Source organism: Mytilus trossulus, chromosome 7 (assembly GCF_036588685.1).
Source record: "Mytilus trossulus isolate FHL-02 chromosome 7, PNRI_Mtr1.1.1.hap1, whole genome shotgun sequence".
In the NCBI taxonomy this organism is placed as follows: Eukaryota; Metazoa; Mollusca; class Bivalvia; order Mytilida; family Mytilidae; genus Mytilus; species Mytilus trossulus.
This window is the reverse complement of record NC_086379.1, coordinates 39,380,882-39,404,765: the sequence shown is the minus strand read 5'-3', so window position 1 is coordinate 39,404,765 and position 23,884 is coordinate 39,380,882. Positions and strand designations below refer to the sequence as shown.

Here is a 23,884-nt window from a genome sequence, read left to right as displayed (position 1 = left end):
AGCCAATAGAATTGTACAATTTAAGACTAGCAATGTACCTTGAACCTGAGAGGAATCTTAGTAGCTGCAAATCAACTTGTTTTATGAAATTAAACTGTAAAAGATTTTATAACTTGAACAGAGTCGTATGTTTTTGCAAAGCAAATTTTATTTTTTGCATCCGATCATTTATCAGACAAATAAAATATGTTCTTCGACAGTTATAAAAGTAAGATACACGGAGTAAAACGAGATATAATGAAAAACAAGATACAAAAAGTAAAATAACAAAACAAAACAAACTAATAAAAATTGAAAAATCAAAATCTCAAACACATATATTTAACTTGGTTCTCTTTATATTGTGTATTATTGAAATAATATCCTATATCAATCAACATTAAGTATACACTTTTGTAAAAGTTTTAACGAAATGTGAATGTTCAGCTTCATGCAGATCTCTTTTAAAACATAAAAAAACACATACCCTTAATATTTGAATACTTACACGTTTATTCTTAATTTTTTGTGTTGTATTGACTTACATTGAAGTCCTGTATAGTTACATAACTCGACGAACCTTCAAAATTCCACGTTTAAACTATCAAGAAGTTCGTACGTGTGAAATTAATTGACAGACTTAATTATGCGATCGTCCAAAACTATTACAATATAACATGTATAACAAGTAGAAATGTAGTTAATGAGGTCATTGACCTTTATAATGTACATGTAAAAAATGTTGTCAAACAAACAAATTATCTAAGATCTCTAACCCACATTTGACATTAGAAATTCTGTAAGAAAATATCACTAGTTCAACGTAGATGATTAATGAAGTGAAAGTCAATTAATAATGTTAACTTTATCAATACCTATAAAAGTATACACATGCATACAAAGTAAGTTAGTATACACACGATAATATCAAATGTAATGTTAAATTTACAAAAATAAACGATGAATTTTTTTTATTTGCTAATTATATACTGACTAGTATGATGCTGGAATACAAAATGAGACTTAAGTTTGAATGTTTGAAAGATGAGGTATGTCGTTAAAAGTATGACGGATATTTATGACATTCATTCATTCTACTACATTCAAAGTTTCAAAGTATAATTTGAAGGTTTCGCAAAGTCGTGCTGGGAGTTTTGAGATTTTTGTTCAACCCTATAACTTGCCAACAGTTCATTTGCCAATTTTAATATCAAGTTCATTGGACGATGCGAGCTGTGAATACTAAACACAAGATTATTACTGCATTAGTATATTTAAATCGAAATTGTTGGTGGATATTAATATTTTCATTCATTTCAATAAGATTAGTTCTTACTGAATGTGAGTGAAAAGTGAACGGGGACGGACAACAAAAAGGAGGTGCGTTAAATTGATACCCATAGAACAGCAGACTTTAAGTAAGAATAGTGATTCATATAGAAAAATCTATATTGCTAATATAATCTTAGCAACAGCAATGTTGCGTTAACTATCCCTAGTTATTTGCAAACAATTCAGAACAATTTCTATAAATATACAAATGATTCTCATTATAGTATAACAAAAATAATGTTATAACAAAATTTATAACTTCTAGTTCCTATATAAATGATGAATTAAACATAAAATGCAATTTAAAACTAAAACACGTCCACAAGCAATTAATAACTTATCATACAAAATAAATATAACACATTTATATACAATACTATACAAACGTAGGATGAAATCCGTCAGTTTTACACATATAAATTAATCACTCCTAGAATGATATATTATAATTGTTTGTTGTTCATCACTTGTTCTTAATATGAGGTCAATTTTACCAATTATCATCCTTCCTTGTCATTCCAAATTTTTACAATTTATCTTAATCGTACTTGTAAACAATTGTTCAAGTACATTTTTTATATAAGTCGTAATAAGATTTTCCTCTGACCTCGTGTAACGATCCATGTATCAAATGTCATGGCCTGAGCCTATAGCCTTATGCAATTGATAAAGCTTCTTGATCTTCACAGTTTACTATACTTTTAATGGTTCTACTTATATATATGGCTTTGTTGTTCTTGAAAACTTCTTTGATACCTGTAGAACAAAAAAGGAAAAATAGAAGTATCACCAATAATGTTACAAATATAAATACATAAATCTGCGTCCATCGAAGATTGTTCATGCTTTATGTAACCTGACCAATATCGTATCTGGAAATGCGTCGCTGCATGTAATTAATGCAGTAAATCAATTCATCATAGATACAAAAGCATTAGCCTTTTAAAAAGAGCTAGCTGATGAAAATGGAAAGTGCTCTTGCTTTATAGATTAATTCATTTACTAGAATAGCCACGTGCATCAATCAACAAATTTTACCACACATGTCAGGTCACACGTTATGAAGTAGTATATATCGTTTAACGTTGTTGCTTACGAAACTCCAGAAGATTCGAATATTTATAGATAAAAGTTACATGTGTACCAATATCATGAATATGCATGATTGATGACCAGGCAAAATCTAATTGCTAAAATAGAGATGACAAATCCGATACTCCACGGGATTGAAGGACATTTATTAGGTTTGGATTGTCCTAAACAATCAATAAACTTTGATTATTCACGTCTCGTAATATCTTCCAATCATGTAGCAAGAAAAATTCACGCACTAACTGTGCATCCTTCAATTCTTAATATCGACTCCTAGGAGTCTATAATACTATGTATAGTGTAGCATAACTGATATTTTTCCTTTCTCTAAATGACACCAGAACTTACAGCTGTAGATCATCAATTAAATTATTCCTATTCATAGAAGACAAGAAAATGTTACGAAATATTTACTTGTACAATTTCAACTATAAAGATATTCGCAAAGTGAAGTGTTTTCGTGGCAGATCAAAATGCGTCATGGCAGCAACTCAACATTAATAAGCTTCAGCTTCAGACTTTGTAAAAAATAGACTACATAACATAACGAAACTATTTTACAAATTCAAGCCTTATAAAGCCGCTGGACAAGCTGAATGAAAGTTAATGGAACATATTGTCACAAAACGCATCATTAATATAAACATCTTTAGTATAATAACATCATGTACCATTAATCGAAACTCAATCAGCATAGTTTGAAGAATAGCCTTGAAGCTATTGCGTCTAATTGAAATTAAGGATTAAATACAAATGTCTCATTTCTATATGCGTTTACAACGATCATATAGTATATATAAAAAATAGAAATAAGCTGAAAGAATGCGATTTCCTGTTGATGACTTGTATCTAAACTCTGATCGTTGCATGTTAACATCCTGAGTATTACTTTTACTAATTTCATATTTGCATGATCATTAAACTCATGTTTTAAAAATACACCAGGTACATTTTTACATAGTTAAATATGTATGAATATTTTAGTTATAAATTAATTTCTAATAATTATAATAATTTATAATTTATATGTCTAGTTTACTAAGTTTTTAGGTTATTAAAATATTATAATTCCTTTTTATCGAAATAGAGTGTAAAGAAAAAAATGAAAGGGAAATTCCCACAATATATATATGATCGATGAGAAACAAAGCGTTCCTGTGCCTGCATGCTATAACAAAAAGTTCAAGGTTTTCATCTAAAATATGGATTGGTGGTAGAAGTACAATTAATTCATACTTAACCGGTGTATACTTCATAGATTGCAGATAACGGAAAAAGTATTTTTCAAAGTTATTTAGTCACCATAATTTATTACACAGTTGAAGAGGGTATCTGGAAACAGAAAAGTGAGTGTGCAGATGCAGATATCAACAGTTAGTTTCAGTATGGGGAAAACATAATATTAATCAGGACGAAGTATTTGGTTTTTACTTGTTTGCGCGAAGTCAAAATATGATACAGTTATGATGAGTCATGCATACAGTTTAATACTAGAATAAAGCTACACAATTAGTTTTTTAATTTAAGTATATATCACAATTTAAGATAAACATATAGAGGTTACCTTTCTCGTTCATTGGTTTATCGCTGATAGTAGTCTTATTTACTACCACATAAACCAGTACCCCCTTATTATTAATTATTTAACTGTTCCTTCAAATATCTTTTTTATTTTTAAATAATGTTAAAAACAGAATAAAAGCTGATTTTCAAGAATAGAAAATACACAATTCCTACCAATTTGTCTAGGTTTATATATATAACCATAATTATCTAGAAATGAGTATTATGACACTTGTACTATTTACCTGGATGACTTGTAGCGGGTCCTTCAGGTTTCTTTCCCTTAGACCAAACACAATGTGGGTCACCCAATTCTTCGCCGTTTGATTTCATGTCACCGTCGCTATCTTTGTTACAAAGCAACGACCAGTTACCTTTGAGTGTTTCGAAATCCTAGAAAAATTGTAAAAAACACACATGTAGTAGCTATATGAAGTATAAAAGATTTCATGATTTTACCGATTATTTTGCATAAATATATCGTTTGTATGACTCTGTGACATCATAAAACAAGGTAAGCATTGTCTGTATTTCCGGATATGTCGATTCCTGGAGAAAATAAGATATAAGAAAGAAATACCGAACGTTCAGAACAGAGTGTCCTTTTCCCATCACTTTTTTGCCCTGAAATTTTCAGATGAATCGGACAACCCATTGTTGGGTTGCTGCCCCTAAATTGGTAATATTAAGGAAATCTTACTGTTTTTGGTTATTAACTTGAATATTATTATAGATGGAGATAAACTGTAAACAGCAATAATGTTCAGCAAAGTAAGATTTACAAATAAGTCAACATGACCAAAATGGTCAGTTTATCCCTTTAGGAGTAATTGCCCTTTATAGTCAATTTTTAACCATTTTTCGTAAATATCCATGATCTTTTACAAAAATCTTCTCTGAAACTACCAGGTCAAATTAATCCAAACTTGGCCACAATCATCATTAATGTATCTATTTTAAAGTTTGTGTTTTTTGACCCGGCCAACTATCCAAGATGGCCGCCACGGCTAAAAATAGAACATGGAGGTTAAATGCAGTTTTGGGTTATTACTCAAAAACCAAAGCATTAAGAGCAAATCTGACAAAGGGTAAAATTGTTTATCTGGTCAAGATCTATCTGCCCTGAAATTTTAAGATGAATGGGACAACTCGTTGTTAGGTTGCTGCCCCTTAATTGGTAATATTAAGGAAATTTTGCTGTTTTGGGTTATTATCTTGAATATTATTATAGATAGAGATAAACTGTAAACAGCAATAATGTACAGCAATTTAAGACTCCAAAATAAGTCAATGACCAAAATGGTCAATTGACCCCCTAAGAAGTGACTGTCCTTTATAATCCATTTTTAACAATTTTCATAAAATTTGTAAATTTTTACTAACATTTTCCACTGAAATTACACGGACAAGTTCATTATAGATAGATAATATTAAGCAGCAAGAATGTTCAGTAAAGTAAGATGTACAAACACACCACAATCACCTAAACACAATTTTGTCATGAACTGTCTGCTTCCTCTGTTTAATTCACATATACCAAGGTGAGCGACACAGGCTCTTCAGAGCCTCTAGTTGTTTTTGTTTATTAAATGGCCTATTCAAATATTCGAACAAATCAAACGAATGTCAAAAAACGGTCATACACAGGCATTTTCTTATGTAGAAAATTGTTGATCAAACCTGGTTTTAAAGGTAGCTAAAACTGACAGTCGCGTAGAATTGCATTAGATTGACAACAATGCGAGAGAAAAAAACAAACATAAATTAATCGGGACGCACGTTATTTCCTCAAATATAAAATATAGAACAAACGTTCATAAAAATTATTTAACATGTCATACACAGTTTTGAACGCGAAAATGAACAAAGATTTTGCCATATACAGCTAAGGTAATCCTGCATGTTAGATACATTATTTTTTAATACACATTTGCACTATTTCAGCAAAAAAACATCATTTTGGAAGGAAAACATAAAATAAATAGTAAGTATTTACAAATCTGTCGGATATGTTTTACAATTCTGAATGTTTACATGTAATACTTTTCCAGTTGTCCAAAATGAGACATTGTTTGGGTTTATTTATTTCATTGTCAATCATTATAATTTCCTCTTCATTAGATGACCTTTACATTCGAGTCATATGGAAAATAATTAACCTCTTTTCTGACATTGAGAAATGTAATCAATGATGACTCTTACAAAAGTAGACACCTGTTTAGATTGTGTATTGCTGGTTTAATTGATGTTGATAATTAATGAATGACATACAGATGTATAAATCTGTTAAATGTAAACCAGGACAAATCACCTTTGACCTAAACTAACAGGTTTCGTTTGTGATTTAAATTGTACATGTACATAGAACATGAAAATAATCTGCTTAAAATGTTGCTTTAAAATTTTGGATGGTGTTTTAGAAGTTTGAAACGTCAATCAAAAAGAAAAAAGAATTTAGAAAACATGTTTAAAATGATAATCATTTACCACAGGTTATGTTCTTCAACCATCAACAAAAACCCATATCGTATAGCAAGCTATAACATATCTTAAAACGAAAATGGAAAACAATTCAAACGAGAAATCTATTCTCCGAGCGTTTCGTCAGCCCAGTAGTCGGCACTTGTATGTTGACATGAAGTAGCATTGATATAGTCATAACTATAAATAAAATGTTTCAAAAACTTTGAATTTTTGAAATACTAAGACGTTTTACCTCAGAATTAGATTACCGTTGATATATGTAGCAAAACTGTTAGTAATTTCTGGTCTTCAACTGCCTGTTTTATTTTGCCTTTTAAAAATGTTTTTGATTCGAGGTTCACTAATCAGTCTTTTGAAAACGAAACGCGCGTCTTGTGCAAATACAAAATAAATCCTGTTATCTCCTGATCGAGTAAATGTAAAAACCAAAAACGATTATCAATATGACATACAGAAACAAACGACATTCACAGAACTATAGCCAATTACTTCTACATATAACATTTTGTGACCGTCTGGAAGAAGCTTTCTTAACAAGGTCTTGTTGATTGCTTGTTAAGAGTCGTGTGTTGGTGGATTATGTGGTTTGTAATTTTTTTAATTGAATGTGTGGTATTTCCTGTCAATATTTTTACACCACACACGCCTTTGACTAAAAGTTATAAAAGGAAAAATATTTGTGAAAAAAACAAATCGATAGAGTTGCAAAGCAGTAGATTTGAGCAAGATCAAACAAGTAATTGCCAGTGTTTTTTAATTGTAGCTACATAAAACATTTTAAAATTTCATAATTAGATTTAATAAATGCTTAAGTAGCATAACACGAATTTTTTAATCGTTGATAAACCTTTTGACTTTCTTATACAAACCATTTTACTTTTGAAAATTTACAAAATGTTTAGAATCCTCAGGTTTTATCCACGTTTTGCCCGGTAACCCCTACTTTATTTTCAAAATGTTATTACAATAAGTTATAAAATAAGGTTTAAAAGTTTACTGAGATCCTTTTACCCTTTTTTTTTCAGTTTTTTAAACAAAAAAAGCGGTCGAGGTTACAAATATGAATAATTCAGGGAAAACCGTTTCCCGTCAAATTTTCAATGGCGGGAAAAAAAAGCACACGGAATCTTTCTTTTGTTCTGCTCTTTTATTTCCATTATTTTATGGGTTTTCCTTCAGAACCGTCTTGAAAAAGCTTGTCATTTTGAAACAGGTCAGCCAGAAGCAAATATCCATAAAAACCATATATTTAGATCATATTGTGATATTATTATTTGATAAATATCAGTCGAGTTACTTAATTGATTTTTTTTCAACGGTAATTAATGATTTTTCATTCAGACACAAAACAATAATCTAAACAGGAATTGAATTCAGTGCATATTGGCATCAGCGATTATCTCGTTCACATTAAAATAAGGTATACATAGGTACAATGAAGACACTAGTTAATACTTACGGATCCAAACGGATTTCTCTCAAATTTAAATGCATCGAATATTCCTCTATGCATTGAAAACCTATCCATATGTGGTGATTTCTGCCAATGACCAACTGCTGTAAATGATCCCTGTGCTGACGGACATGGATCAGGCACCTGGAAGCCGTTTGGAATTTCTAGTAGATATTTAGGAAAAGTATATGCAATGTCGATAAAGATTAAAAATATAAATGTTTGGTACATTTTTGCAAGAAATTAATGATATCAAAAAAATGTTAGTTAATGTCTTTTTAGGTAGTCGTAATAACAATAGATTTTATAATCCCATGAATTTGACGAATAAAGTTTTAACTTGAGTCGCACAACGCATCTTTGACAAACTATTCGTCATGTTCATTCACACTTAAGATTTTATACACATTTGACATCATATCAACCTTACCTGCGGGCTAAAACACGTTAAGACAATATTATTTTACAAAACCTTACTATAATCATGCTGCACCCACGTTTATTACCTTTCGATATTAATTGTATTACAAATTATTATCCGATTTTTTGCAACCAAAGTTACCATAATGACTTGTTGATCTTACGTCATCAAAGGAGGAAATAAACAACTTGATAATCATAGTGGTGTATAAGGAGACTATCTAGGAAATAAGTTTATCGACTGATTTCTTTATGCATTGTTGTTTGCTTAAGGCCTAGTGGCAAACCTTGTATTCGCATTTAGAACCGGAACCAATTGTTTATCAATAAATGCACCAGGTGTACTAGAAATTCGACCACAATGGACATTTGGGTTTCCATCCAATACAAAAAGGAATTGCTGAAAAATACATCTGAAGTGGCTGATGTATTGAAAGAACATATAGGTGTTAGCCTTGTCAACAGCATGGTGTTAGCTTCTAGCACCGTAATCATCTGAGTTTCTTACCGTGCAGTTAACTTATTTGCTCACTATATACATATTTTTTTTTAATGTTTAACAGGATATGGCTTTTTAGTTAGAACAAAAAAATATGCCTGTTATCTTTCATTCTGTAATAAAAGTATTGGTCATCTCACTAACACATATATATTTATAGATTGTTTATCAGGCAAACAAAACTACCTCAGATATAATTTTCTGAAACTTAACTTGTATAGATATTTGCAGTTGGTAAACACATATAAGGGTATCTGGTCATTTCTTACATTTCAAATCCGTATTGTTTTATTACAAGTATTCGGTTTAACTTTACATTTCAAATTCAATGTTTTTGTTTTGATCACACATTGTTGTCAATATAAAGTAATTTTTTATGCGACTGGCATCCAAGTGGGAGGTTAAACCACCTATAAAACCAGGTTTTATCTACCGTTTTCTAGATAGATATGCCTGACCAAGTCAGAATTATGACTGTTGTCACTCTTCGTAAGATGTGTTTGAGCGTTTGATAAGGGAATTTCCATTTTTAATTGTCTCATTCATTTTCGTTAAAAAAAATATGACAACATTGTACAATTATACTGCTAAAATAACATATTTCGGGTAGTTTTGTAAGCAGCTTAGTGCAATTTAGTTGAGCTCCTATTTTTGCCTTGTGTTTCAACCTACAGTTAGCCTGAATAATACCTATAATGTCTTAAACATGTATTTAAATATTCAGACAATAAGTGTGATTCAAATGTTCCTACTGTAAACTAAAATATAATAGCCTAATTTATTTGACATAACAACGGTTAGATGTATTTACCTAATATACTAGGACAATAGTGATGGTAAAATTTAATCCTCTCCACGATATTTTGTTTTTCATAGAAATTATTATTAACACCACTTAATTTTTATGATCCGGGTCGAATCCGATATCGATACCAATAGTATATGTCACCTGTTACCTAATCTGTACGTTCAGTCGATGTACTATTCAAACTGCAAACACCACACATAAAGATGAGAACTTTATATATGCAAGCACGCGTTCGAAAACATGAAAAGGAGAAGTTGGACGTTCTTGTTGAACAAAACACAAAACTTGTCAACAGTAAATGTACTACTGTGGACTTCGTACGACGCGTTGGCTACAAATATTGTGCCAGAACTGATTCATGTACTCTTGGTAAGATATATCGGATAACTGCTGACTTTTAAAATACGTTTTAATGATGAAGTTGACATGCATATTACGATAACCTATATTAACTGAATATATTTTTAATCTTAATTTTAATTTTCGATCACCGGATTATCTTGAATTATCTTCTCGGAAAAGTTATAATTTATTTTTCCGGAATCGTGGCTATTTTCCCGGAAAAGTAAGGTATCTTTTTTCTGAAATGTCATCTTTTTTCCAGGAGAAGTAATAGCAATTTCCATATACACGGGTTATAATGATCTATGCCTCGACATTTTACTGGGATTGATACAACTTGTAAATTCAATCAGTCATAAGTAGTATCCGGTTGTAGTAAGTAAATAAGATCTGCCTGTTAGTGGGTTTGTTTTTCTGATTGTGCTTTAAAAGAAAGAGAAAAAAAAAGAATATGTATGAAATTACTAGACCTGCTAAACATTCAAGGCTTAAATAGAACAATCTCCTTCGGAAGTGGTCAAGACAAAAAACCGTAAGCTCGGCAATTGGACAACTATTACACTTCTAATTCTAAACTACAAGGATCAATAGGAACTTCTAGGCTGGTTGCACGAAGAATTAACATCGTATATACTAGGTGGATAAATCGCACTATTTTGTAAATCACGTGCTTTTATTTTGTATCACATGATATGAAAATGGGCGATCGACCACCATGTCTGTGTTGTGGTTAAGGTAAAAGTAAATATTTCGGTCTTTTCAGTAACAAAGTGAACTCGACAATATATAATCAAACCTTCAACTGTTATTTGAAAATCCTATAGACTTTAGACAAATTAGAAATATCGTTATATGTGACCACTGTTTAAACATTGACAAAACTATTTAAAATGTAAAGGAGCGATTAACTCATGCCATTAAAAACATATTATTGAACAAATTATAAATGATGAACTTAATCTTAAACTGTTAATAACAGTTGGAAGAGGATGGCATCAACACCAGCTTCAGCATTACGATTTAGAAAAATACGAGGAGAGTTTGTTTTTTGCAGTGAGCATGACTGTATTTGTAAGCAGCCTTTTGATCCTGGCAACACAAAGAACCTTCTTCTGAAAAATGAAAGACTCCAGATTTCTGACATTTATTCACTGTGTATTCTTGAAATGAAAAAAGTGAAATCACAAAAAAATACTGTTCTCCAATGTAAATCCAATCGGAAAGTCTCGAATCACATGGCAAATTAAAATGACAAAACACATCAAACGAATAAACACTTGTCATATTCCTGACTTGGTACAGACATTTTCAAATGTAGAAAATGGTGGATTGAACCTGGTTTTATAGCGCTAAACCTCTCACTTTTTCGACAGTCTCATCAAATTCCGTTTTATTTACAATTAAACCTGAATGAAGCTGATACCAGAATGTGTGATTGTTATGCCTTCATTTCACGACTTTGTTGAAGCTAAAAACACAATAACATGTCCAGCCTTGCTACATGTTATTGTGTTTTTAGCTTCAACAAAGTCGTGAAATGAAGGCATAACAATCACACATTCTGGTATCAGCTTCATTCAGGTTTAATTTGTGCATAGACATGTTTATGATATACACTTTTGTCAGATCTACAGATTGTTACAAAATTTGGAAATAAGCTTATTCATGATTCAGATATATTATCTATTGAAAAAGGGTATAAATGTCGGTTTATTGTAGTTTTCACTATTAAGTTGACTCCAGAGTTTGAAAGTGCACATTTTAAATCTTTAAGCTGACAGCAAGAATTGCATGTACAATTAGAATGCAATGGGAAAAAGTCTTAAAAAAATTTGATTGTATAATTTCTGAATTTCAAGGCACATTTAGGTTTATCTTATTTTATAACATTAATCGTAACAATAGCTTCCCTGGTGCACTTATGCTCGCGGGGGATTATAAAAATTGCTTTCTTTAATTAACACTAGCTGTACTGTTGTATTTATATATTTTTGTCAATGTGCAATCATAGTATTGTATGCAATATGCCATTCAAGGACCCTAATTTAGGGAATAATCTATTCTATTCTATACTCTCCACTTATTAAAAATGCTGTCGAATAATGATAAAACATGAGTCAACAGAGAGAAAAGTGGCCAATATAGCAACAATTTATGGGAAGATCCTTCAGAGAAAAATGAGCGTGCGTCTTGCATTCGAAAGATCTTTGCTGATTCTTTGCCATGCAGAAAATAAGGTATAAACAGATCATTCTTTGATGCTCATTTACCAAAAGATAAATAAGGCTATGGAACTATTCAGTTTATATTATCTTTAGAACACACAAGTATATAAAGTAAATGAACAAGAGACAGTATCGTACAAAATACATATCAAAGAACATGACTTTTTATTATCCTTGTTTTGCATAAAATGTAGAGATTCTGTCAGAAGGATACGTTCGATATTTTCCCAAAGAGAAAATCATCATGATAAAGCTGCGATTAATTTAAAACATGCAACAGATTATTACAGAGCTGTTTTTCTTTATTACATGTATTATGTACTAAATTATAATCCTGGTATCTTTGATAACTATTTACCCCACTGGGTCGATGCCACTGCTGGTGGACGTTTCGTCTCCGAGGGTATCACCAGCCCAGTAGTCAACACTTCGGTGTTGACATGAATATCAATAATGTGGTCATTTTTATAAATTTCCTGTTTACCAAACTTTAAAATTTTCCAAAAACTAAGGATGTTCTCATTCTAGGCATAGATTACCTTAGCCATATTTGGCACACATTTTTGGAATTTTGAATTCGCAATGCTCTTTAACTGGCTTTATAAATATTTTGATATGAGCGTCACTGATGAGTCTTATGTAGACGAAACGCGCGTCTGGCGTACTTAATTATAATCCTGGTACCTTTGATAACCATTGAATACAAATACACAGTTTATTGATTGAAAAACTTTAGACCCTTGTAATATTAATGTGGACCAATATGAAGACCCCGAAATAAAAAATCTTAAAACACGGTAAGATTCGGTATTTCAAGAATAAAATACATTTCAAAATTAATACTAGATGATTCTCTGTAAACCTCAGTAAACTGTTGCAATCAACTTTGAACTTAAAACTAGTTAAAAGGCGATTTTTCATGACATATGATATACAACTTTTTTCGAACCTATAAAATTGTATTTATTTTTTTCAAATTTAGAAACTGGTTCAACCTCAAATTGTTGTGATGCAAATGGTCCAGAATATAGACATAAACTACCCGTGACCCCTGAAGAAATTTCGAATTTGATAGAGTCAGCAATTCCTCATCGACGCGATATCATTATAAATGGGGATATATAGTTATCAAAGGTACCAGGATTATAATTTAGTACGCCAGACGCGCGTTTCGTCTACATAAGACTCATCAGTGACGCTCATATCGAAATAGTTATAAACCAAACAAATACAAATTTGAAGAGCATTGAGGATCCAAAATTAGTAAAAGTTGTGCCAAATACGGCTAAGGTATAACGGCTAAAGATATAACGTTTTCAGTAATTGGCTAAAGGAGAGGAGAGCTCGCCGAGTTAGCAACAATTTACCAATCCCAGTCGAAGCAATTACACAGAGTATCACTGAAATGAAACCATGCTGAAGCTAAGAAGACCGATGGAAATGACTATCCGTCAGCGTCCTTGTACCAGTTGTTTGTGGCTATACAAGGACAAATCAGATTGAGTGATCCAACCTACTAATGTCAAGTGCCGCAAAGTACTGAACTCTATGATGAAAAAAAAAAAATCCGCAGAGGGGTTAGGTGCCGCCAGTCGAAGAAGGGTAGAACCTATTTCAAGTCTTCAAGAAAACATTTTGTGGGAGAGAGCAGTCATAGGGTCTGATAATTCCTCAAGCTATTAGATACAATGGTTTATTTAAATGGTATCCATTTTGCATTTCGTGGAGGTAAAGAACATCGTAATTTGAGGTTGAACAAAAATCCACAGATAACAGGGCCATTTATTGATTCAGAATTACACAACGATTTGGAGTTATGAGGAGCGTTGCAGTGAATCTCCTACAGTTGATCCATCTCCATTGCTTCCAGGGTGGATGGCTCAGGTGCGGGAGTGGCAGGACTCTTACTGCAATGCATACTTCGGGTTTTAGATGGGTGTCCAGTCCTTCACATCTTAGCAGAAGGATGCCTTAAGGTCGGTGCTTCCCTTCAGGATCCTCTTGGAGAGTGATGCCCCTTACTTTCCCCCTCCAAATGCACGGCATGGCCATCTTCATTACCTGTATGAGGTGGCAAAGGCGGTTGGAACAGTGAGGGTAACCTTACCAAGGGAGATTCTACGGGTGGCCCACCTAAATGGTAGCCGTCTGTACGGAGTTAAACCGTAGGTGGGCAACTCACATGTAAATAGCGACATCAGGGCCCGTTGGCCAGTTATAAATGAAAATCTTCCAAATTAATTGTAGTTATAGCTAGTTGGCTTCTTGTAAATGAATTAACAACCCGTTGGCTTCCGAATTAATGTTAGTTATAGCCAGTTGGCTCCTAGTAATGAATTTGACGGCCCGTTGGCCAAGATGGAATAATGTACATATGTATAATCCTGGGGTGTGTGTCTTAGGGATCCCAGTGGTGTTAAGGATAGGGGTGCCACCTGTTGTTCAATTTCCATAGGGCATGGGTACAGGACGGGTCTACTGTATTTCTAATCCTATATTTTGATGATATCCCATACTGATATTCCCCCAGCATAGGATCTTTTGTTTTTCTCCTGGGGTTACTCCTTTTTTTATGAAGTCGGGGGGAGTGTAGTACCTCGGGGGTCGTCGGTGGTGCTCCACTGACGGAGGAGATAGATCCGGAAGACGAAAGAGTCTCGTTCCGGATCTGGCAGAGAGCATAACGCTATTACTTGGAGTGACTGAAAACATACTATTCGCAAGAGATCGCCACGGTTAGTTTAACAAAGCTTAAAATACAAATCAAAAGTTGAACATGTATTTTAAACTGAAAGACTATAAAACATGTGTTCAAATAAGACAAAAAGAGTAACAGAAGATGAATCGAATGTCAAAATTAATAGAAATTAACATTCAGGGAGAAATAATAAACGGTATCACATCTAAATGAACACAAATTGAAATGTGTGTTTTCAGGAAAAAAAGAAGAAAGAAATAACATCACATTAAGAGCTAAAGCATTGAGATATCTGGCAAATGATGTAATAAACTTGCATACCCTAAAGTTTTATACCATTAATTCTAATTTAGATCTTTATCAAAATGCTCGTGAGGCTATAATGCGTAGGTATATTCATGGAGATTTAGCTATTGTAGCACCTGAGCCATGTGTATACCTAGAGCTTACACATGATGAATTTCAGGGTCGAGTGATCATACACTGAATCATGGCGGTACATGTTCAGAAGTACAAACTCTAACATCTGTACTCCTTCTTTAAGGATCCTCTCGTAAAATTGAAGTCACAGATGAAGTTTTATCAGCAACAAAAGTATATGAATGAAATTTCATCTTGTGATTCAGAGTAAAATAAGTTGTGCGTCACCAGAAAAAAAAAGATATCAGCAGCAGACTCAGAATGTAATATTATTTATAATAAGATGGTTAAGTAGAAACAGAAACCAAATTTAGTTTTTTACTGTTTTAAGTGTGCGTCTGTTTGTCCGTTCATCTTGATTTTAGTTTCCGCAAGAGAATATCATTTGTCCTTGATCAAAGCATTTCATATAGCACAGATGAAGTAAAAATTTTGGTGGCATAACTTTTACAAAAGATTTTTTAAACGTTTTGCCACCATGTTTGTACTTGGCCTGAATCATGCCTGACAATTAATCATCTAGCCAAAAATAGCTGGAAATTATCATTTTTTTTAACAGTATTACCAATTTAACATATATTTAATTATTAAGATTGCTTTAAAAGCCTAGACTTGCAATTCCTGGCCAATCTGAATACTTTCGATAAAGTCCCTTCCTATAACACATATCACATATAACAAGATTGTCAAATAACGAAAAAACTTTAAAAACTATGCATATAAGAGAGAAGCTAGCGAAAAATTTAAATGTGACATTTGTGGAGGGGAATTTTCCTATCAGCATACCTGGTTGGAAAACAAAATAAAAAGATTCGCCACAAGATTAACTCCCAAATATATCCGTTGTAGAAATGGAAATTGCTCAGCATTATTCACAGCCAGGAAAGCACTTACAAATCACGTGAACAGTCAACACAAGAATTTATCATTTAAATGTGAACATTGTGGACACGTATAAGTCCTCATATAGGAGACACACAAATGAGGAAACATTACAGTTAATTTACTTATATATTTTCTTACTTTTTATTGTTCGAGATGTGATCTGGTTCATACTCAGGTTTATTTATATGTTATATTGGTTGAGAACATACCAAATGCGATATTCTAGACTTGATAAATGTCTTATCTTTTTTTGGAAGAACTTCTTTTAAATATTTTTTTTAAGGTAAAGAAAAGACCAAATATGATTACTTTATTTTGTTGATTTGTAATTTTTTTCAGATATAAATTAGTCCAAATACTTCAGTATAATGTATCATATATATATACATTATCAAAACATTAAACAATGCACAGCAGTGTCAAGATTATCGTTGACCTTAAATAGAAGTTATAATGACAGAACACTGGCATCTCCTAGAACATGTAGAATTGAACAAACAATTTATTGAGTCGAGAAAAGTCACTGGCCAAAGATTAAAAAAGATTTTCTCTTCCCCTCACGCATGACATCATGAAAATTGGCAGTTTTTAGATTTCTAAAGACGTCTTTCAACACCGCTCAAAACGACATGGTGTATCACATCATCAAATAATACTTGTAGCTTTCATGAGGTCATTAACCAGAATAGAGGATGCATGTACAACTGATAAAATAAACCCTCTTGTGTAAAGTGCAGCTTACTACAACGCTGTTTTGCCTCTGTTCTTTTCAGGTAATTTAATTACATATATTGTAACGGGAAGTAAACAAGCATATATGCATGCATTATGTTCACCTGAAGACAGCTCTTCTATGGTGCTAAACTGGATTTGTGAAGCTGGGTTTAGTAGAAATGAAATAGAAAATGAGACAGATGTAGCTATATTTTTTTTAACAAGAATCAGGTGATGGCTCGAAACAGGTGTGTACATTTTGACAGTAAAGCCCCTGTTAGTGTTTTATTATTTACATTTATTTTCATCAACCGGTTTTCTTCAGAGACGTAACGCTTTTACCTGCAATCTGCAGATTTCGAGTAATCAAAATAAAAAATATATAAATATAAATGGGTATATTTTTCAGAAGAAAAAAGACTTAACATCAAGAATTGTAGTATTGAGATCTCTAGAAAATGAGCATGGTTTAAGAGACCTGCAAGCCCTACAATTTAATATCATTAAAAGAAATTTAGATCGTTATCAAAATGCTCGTAAGACTACTATAAATTAATGAAGAATTAGCAAGTGTTGCACCTTATCCATGTGTAAACACACAGCTCACACCTGATGAAGGTTCAAGCTCGAATGATTATACATGGAGATACATGTTCTGAAGAACTGTAACATATGTACCCTTCTCCAACTTCACGTATGACAACTCAATGTGTTAATTTTCAGGATCCTCTCATAAAATTGACGTCACAGTAAAAACAGATGGTTCTTCCAAAAGAAAAGATTTTCTCAACTATCTTCTTTTCAGCTGGATTAGGTTCTACTAGTTGGCCTTTTTTCTTGCAAGAAGATTTTCTGAACTATCTTCTCAGCTGAAATATCTTGATGAAGTTTTGTCAGCAACAAATGACGTGAATGAAACTAAGAAATGTCTTAAAAGATAAATCCAGAATAATGAATTATATCAATCAAGTCCCTTCGAATATTAATACATTTCACATAAAACAAGCTAGTCTTAAACAGAATCATAATATTTACTATTTTGTTTTACGCTTTAAAGTCAACTTCATGTAGGTAATTTGTCTAAGAACGTTTAATGTTAATCCAAGAACTACTATTAGCAACGGCCTTATCAATAATGTTTTTTTGTATCGCTGTAGTAGAAATAGAAAACAATTACATAATATATAACTTCAAATGACGAAAAAATGATAACAAAAAAAACAAAAAAAAAACAATGTGAATATTAGCAGCCTTTATAACAGTCAGTTTAAAACTATAAGAAAAAATTCTCTCTTTTCCTATTGCAAGGTCTGCTGCTGTACAGCCAAAACAAAAAAAAAAGATAGTAAAATTCTCTTTCCAGCAACAAGACAGGTAATAAATAAACTCATAATAGATACCAGGACTAAATTTAACCGTTTTTTACATCTTAAAAACTGATTTAATCCGACAAATTTAAAGAGAGCACAGAATAAACCATTCAAATAGAAATAAGTGAAAATGACAAAAAGAGAGAAGTGGAGGCTATAAGAAATTGCACTAAAGCAAGAAAACACGATTTGAAACTTTATTTGAATTTATTCAAAAATGGAAATTAATGATTTACAGGATACCATGGAAGAAAATTTTGAAGAAAATAATAATAAAAGTGAAATGCTCGATAGAAGGACATTGGAAACGAGGGACAGTTCTCAAGGGAGACCTTACAAAAGATATATACACCAAATTTAATATTTCAGGCGAATTCATGGCGTTGGGAGTTGATTATGCTTACTCTACTAATAGAACTGTATTGTTCAAATTAATGAAGAATTGGAAGTCGGATTCCTATCAATATCATATAATAAATTAAAAAAATGCTAAAGCATGTACACCCGTTGACATTATATCGTTTCAACAGCCATTGCAAGTGTTTTTTTAATTTTAGATAAGTACATGTCATAATTATTATTATACCACCTGCAAATTCACGTCATTTAATGTAGACAGCATTTTGATTCACATTATAGATCATGTCCATAAACATTTAGTTTTAGAGAGAAAGTTTTGAATGAAAACACTGGTCAATCTGCATATCGGTCTGTACATTTCGGTTATACGCCAAATATTTTTTTGAAGCACAAACTATATCATTCAAAAGATATTCCTCAAATTTGAAAGTTAGTGGCGATTATGTAGAAGGGTGTCAAACGGAATTGAAAAATGAACTTTATTAGGTCGTTATTTTTCTCGTTTGAATTGTTTTACATTGTTATTTATGGGCCTTTTATAGCTGACTATGCGGTATGGATTTTGCTCATTGTTAAATGCAGAACGATGACCTATAGATAAATTGCTGTGTCATTTTGGTCTTTTGTGGTGAGCTGTCTCATTGGCAATCATACCACATCTTCTTTTTTTTAAATTTATAAACAATCGCCAAATATTAAAGCAAAACTAAAAGAGATATGGCAATACGAAGACTTTATTTCCGTATTGAATATTGACTAAACATGTTGTTTTTCATTTGTTATTGGATGTAGGAAGGTTTTATTCCCAGTCAACAATATACTCTACACGATATGTTTCAGAAACACTGGCATTCTGCATTACTTTCAAGAAACTGTTCAGGGGTATAGGGGTTGACTTTTTAGGGGTTATAAAGCTAAAGGACTATCAGCTGAAAACATACCAGTAAGAACAAATTTTGCAATTCCATTGAATCCAGTGTTGTCAAGGGAATGTTTAATTCTGATGGCAGGTATTAAGTTTTTAATGTGCTTCCTCTGGAACTATTCACATTGGCTCGATTACTTGTTTAATTAATGGGGTTTGTCTTCAACTTTTCGTCGTATCGATGTCAATTTGTATTTAAATTTTAATGTCGTTATCAATAAATAGAGGGATCGTCTTTTATATCACAATGTACATGATTTTTGGAAAAAAATTAAATTGAAACTTTTACCAACATTTTTTTTTTACGGAGAATTATCATTCTATATACATTCAAGATGCCAAGCAATTATGATATTACATTTGTTATTTGAGTATTGCATATACCTTTTGATAAGTATATCATTTTCCATTGGATAAAGAACTGCTCATATATGTTAAAAAGCAGAGGGGTCATCATCCAGTCAGTTCGTTCCTAATTTGTAAACTAAATTAGTTTCAGATTAATGTTGTCAATTCCCTCACCAATACAAGGGTTTTTATTGTGACTGAACACTGTACTACAAGGGGGAACAGGTGCAATATGTCCTTTGAACTGATATTCTTGTTTGAACATGATCTATATCTGAATATGAATAACTAATTTCTACATTATTTCACTGCAGGTTAAGCTGTAAAGTACACATTGGATGGTTAGGAGAGGACATATCTACAGAAACATTTGAAGCCTCTGTAATGGCAATAGAAAACTGTTTGTAGAACAATGTATTCTCTGTTTTCGATGAATTAATCTACAGAACATTGTGTGCTTGTTCAGTTTTTGTTAACTTTGTTGTTTTAATTTTTTTATTATGGAGAGTTTATATTGATAAATTAATGTAAAACGTATGTAGTTATATGGTTGTACAATTGATTCTCATGATCAACCAAAATTCAGAAATTTTATGAGAAGTTACTTTATGTGAACAGAGATTTATATATACAAGTATGAGAAAGTATCTGGAACATTGTGTACAAAAACATTAACATTCAACGAAAACAGTTAAAATGATCAACAATTACAACATTGTGTATCAGTAATGAGAATGATGTCATTAAATTGGTTATGGTTAAGTGATAAATAATCCGTAATTAGTTCAAAATAGATATCGATTTAGTTTTTTTGATTATTTATTGTCTTCCGATAGCAGACGAAACATTGATGAAGATAATGAAGCCAAAAAGAAAAATCAAGGGCATCATTGCCTACTACAATGAAACCACAACAATGCCATTCTGCAAAGAAAAAGTAATCATTTTTATAAATCAGAAAATGCTACCAAATTTTAAAATTTTTCAACATTTAAACAATTCATGGAATGCTACTGTTGTAATAAAGAATCCGCGTTGAAAAGGGAATTGGCGGTTTCACATTAAAATTGGCAAGACAACATAAAAACGCCAGTGTCTCTACTGAAACCTTTAGGATAAAGGTACAGCAACAGTGGCAGAATAAGCCCAAAATGATGCAACAGTAAGATACATCTTCGTTATTAGGTAACAGCATATAAATAAGCTCTGAACAATAAGCAAGTGGCTATGAATTTACAAATCAATTTTACTAGAACACACCCGCATTTTGCGGACATTTAAATCTTGGTTTTAAGTAGGACGAATTTTTGTGAAAGATTTTATGTCTTGAGAATTTCAGTAAAGGTAATTGAAGCCCTCTCCCTTTTTTCCAAAGTCCATTATTTGTTTCCTTTCTGTTAAATTCCAATATTTTCGGGTCTGGCCCCAGACCACAATTAATCTTCCTCATAACAAAGAATTAACACGACGGTGCAGGAAATGTTTACCCTTTCGGTGCACCTGATTTGACACACGGTTTTTAATTTAGTTCGTGTTGTTTCTTATTTATTATTTTTAAGTCTTGAGTCTTTGTTTTATCGTCTAGCTACAATGCATTTTTGTAAACCGCTAAAATAAACAAAACAGTTACACCACTTCTAACACGAAACAAATGTGACTGCTTTAAGACCATTATTGTTTTAATAAAATATGCTCCTTCTGACAAAACATTGTCATCTTAAGATAGTAAAAGAAGGCATGAATCTGTAGTCCACATCGGAGCCAAGCCTTTTCATTGCAACACAAATGATTGTCAGTAGGATTTTTCAACTTTGTATCGTCTCCATGCGCATACATGACAGAAGCACGCGGAGATATCAAACTGTGACATTTGTGGAGGGGAATGTTCTTATTAGCATACCTTGGTGGAAAACAAAGAAAGATGCGACACAAGATCACCTCTCAAAATTTATCTTTTGTAGATATGGAAATTGCTCTGCATATTCACAACGAGGAAAGCACTAACATCACATGTGAACAGTCAACACACGAATGTAACATGTGTATGTGAACATTGTGGACAATCGTTCACATACAAGTCCTTCAATAGGATAAACCAAATGAGGAAACATGACAGTTAATCTACTTACATATGATCTTAGATTTTATTTGTTCGGGAAGTGATCTTGTACATACTAAGGTTTATTTATATATCATATTTGTTTTATATTGGTATAGAAAATACCAAATGTGATATACTCTTTTTTATAAATGCTTTGGCTATTTGTTGGCAGAACTACATAAAAGTATATAGTTTTTTTTTATGGTAGAGAAAAGAAAAAAAATATAATAAATGCCCCGAAATGAAAATAAATAAATTTGTTCATAGTGAAGGTGTCAATGTTAAATGTAAAAAAATTAGAGTGAATCATATTCCCCAAAATTACACTCAAATACAAGGTCATGGACCTCTCATTTTTTCTGCTTTTTAAGTTCGGGTATTTATTTACTATCAAATTATTTAATTACCTTTGTTTAAAAAACTAGTCATTTTTAAAAGGAGCAAACATCCTAAAAGCTTAATTCAAGTTTGTATATTTGATTGTTACTTATTCATGCAAATTTTGTTTTCAGATTGTTGAGCCTGAGTCTGTTGATCTAGTTTAGGTTCTCTTGTTATTGCAAGGAGGTCACCAGACAATGTATACTATGAGGCAAGGCTCTTTCCATAACAAAGCTAGGTAATAAATTGTAACTGCACACTCTTCTATTTCTCCGAGTAAACAAAAATGTTTAATAATATTTGAAATTAAGAAAAAGTAAAACATGTTAAAATTTCTATACTGTTGTTAAAAAAAGAGCTTATTGTTTACAGCTTATCTAACAGTTACACCACTTCTAACATGAAACAAATGTGACTGCTTTTAGACCATTATTGTTTTAATAAAGTATGCTTCTTGGACAACTCATTAGTGTTTTTTTCTTTTCTTTTGAGAGGCCTTTTAACATGCAAATGGTAGAATTTGAATCTTGAATAAATAACGTAGGCTAATTTCTACCCTACTTTCATTTGGTCAAATAATTACTTTCACTTTCAATATAATTTTTTCACATGTTTTACTATTTTATTTACTAATTTTAATATATATACAATCATATGACCCCTATTGGTAAACATTTCAAAGAAAACAGTAGACATAATACTTAGGAAGCATTACCCCACATAATAACTGTGAACTATATGCCAAGACCACGAACAAAGGGAATAAATTGTGGTCTGAAGCCTTCTGATAATACTTTGAACATACGTAAAGTGTATTCACTATCAACTATGAATTCCAAGTTTCTTCTCCACGTAAATCACTGTTCTAATCATAGTTAACATGTAGATAAACGTAAAAATAATTGTCCTCTCTCGAGTTCTTATGAAAATCATAACTACAGGACACAGGGGTCATATCCATTAACAAGATGAGTTAAAAATATACTTCAACGCAATATAACAAAGGATATCAATGGTCTGAATTTCTATGGGATAATTAAAAACAAAAAATTTAAAGAAAAAAAAAGAGATTTTTAATTTCCTCAACGGAAACATGGAAACTTACAGATATGCCATATCCTTTGAGGAAATTTCGTGGCCCTATATTTCCTCACAGTGGGAATGTTTAATCATGAAATTTCCCCTGATTAAATTTCCTGGGAAAGTTTTTTCCTCTGAGGAAAAGAAAATTATCCTTGAGGAAAAATCTTTTTCAATCAGGGAAATTTGATGAAAAAAAAGGGACATGACTTATCATCGCAGTAGTGCTAAACTATTTTTTAGGATAAATATTAGGGTGCCAATACCAACAAAGTTATCAACTTCATTTTGACTTGCCCCCAAAAATTAAAGTGAAAACTTTTGAACTCAGCGGAATTGCAAACCTGTCGCACACGTTGATTTCAATAACTTGCTGATGCGATATGTATGGCCATAAATAAATGA

At 31.9% G+C, this 23,884-nt stretch overlaps 1 protein-coding gene across 1 annotated transcript; it reads right to left on the bottom strand.

Annotated features, from left to right (window-relative positions):
• Positions 1-829: 829 nt before the first annotated feature.
• LOC134725061 (temptin-like) lies at positions 830-8,339 on the bottom strand. Its single transcript, XM_063588561.1, has 3 exons — positions 7,910-8,339; positions 4,212-4,359; positions 830-2,067 (listed from the first exon to the last, which is right to left on the bottom strand). Exons 1-3 carry the CDS (start codon positions 8,132-8,134, stop codon positions 1,967-1,969), a joined length of 474 nt encoding a protein of 157 aa, XP_063444631.1. The 5' UTR covers positions 8,135-8,339; the 3' UTR covers positions 830-1,966.
• Between the last annotated feature and the right edge of the window lie 15,545 nt (positions 8,340-23,884).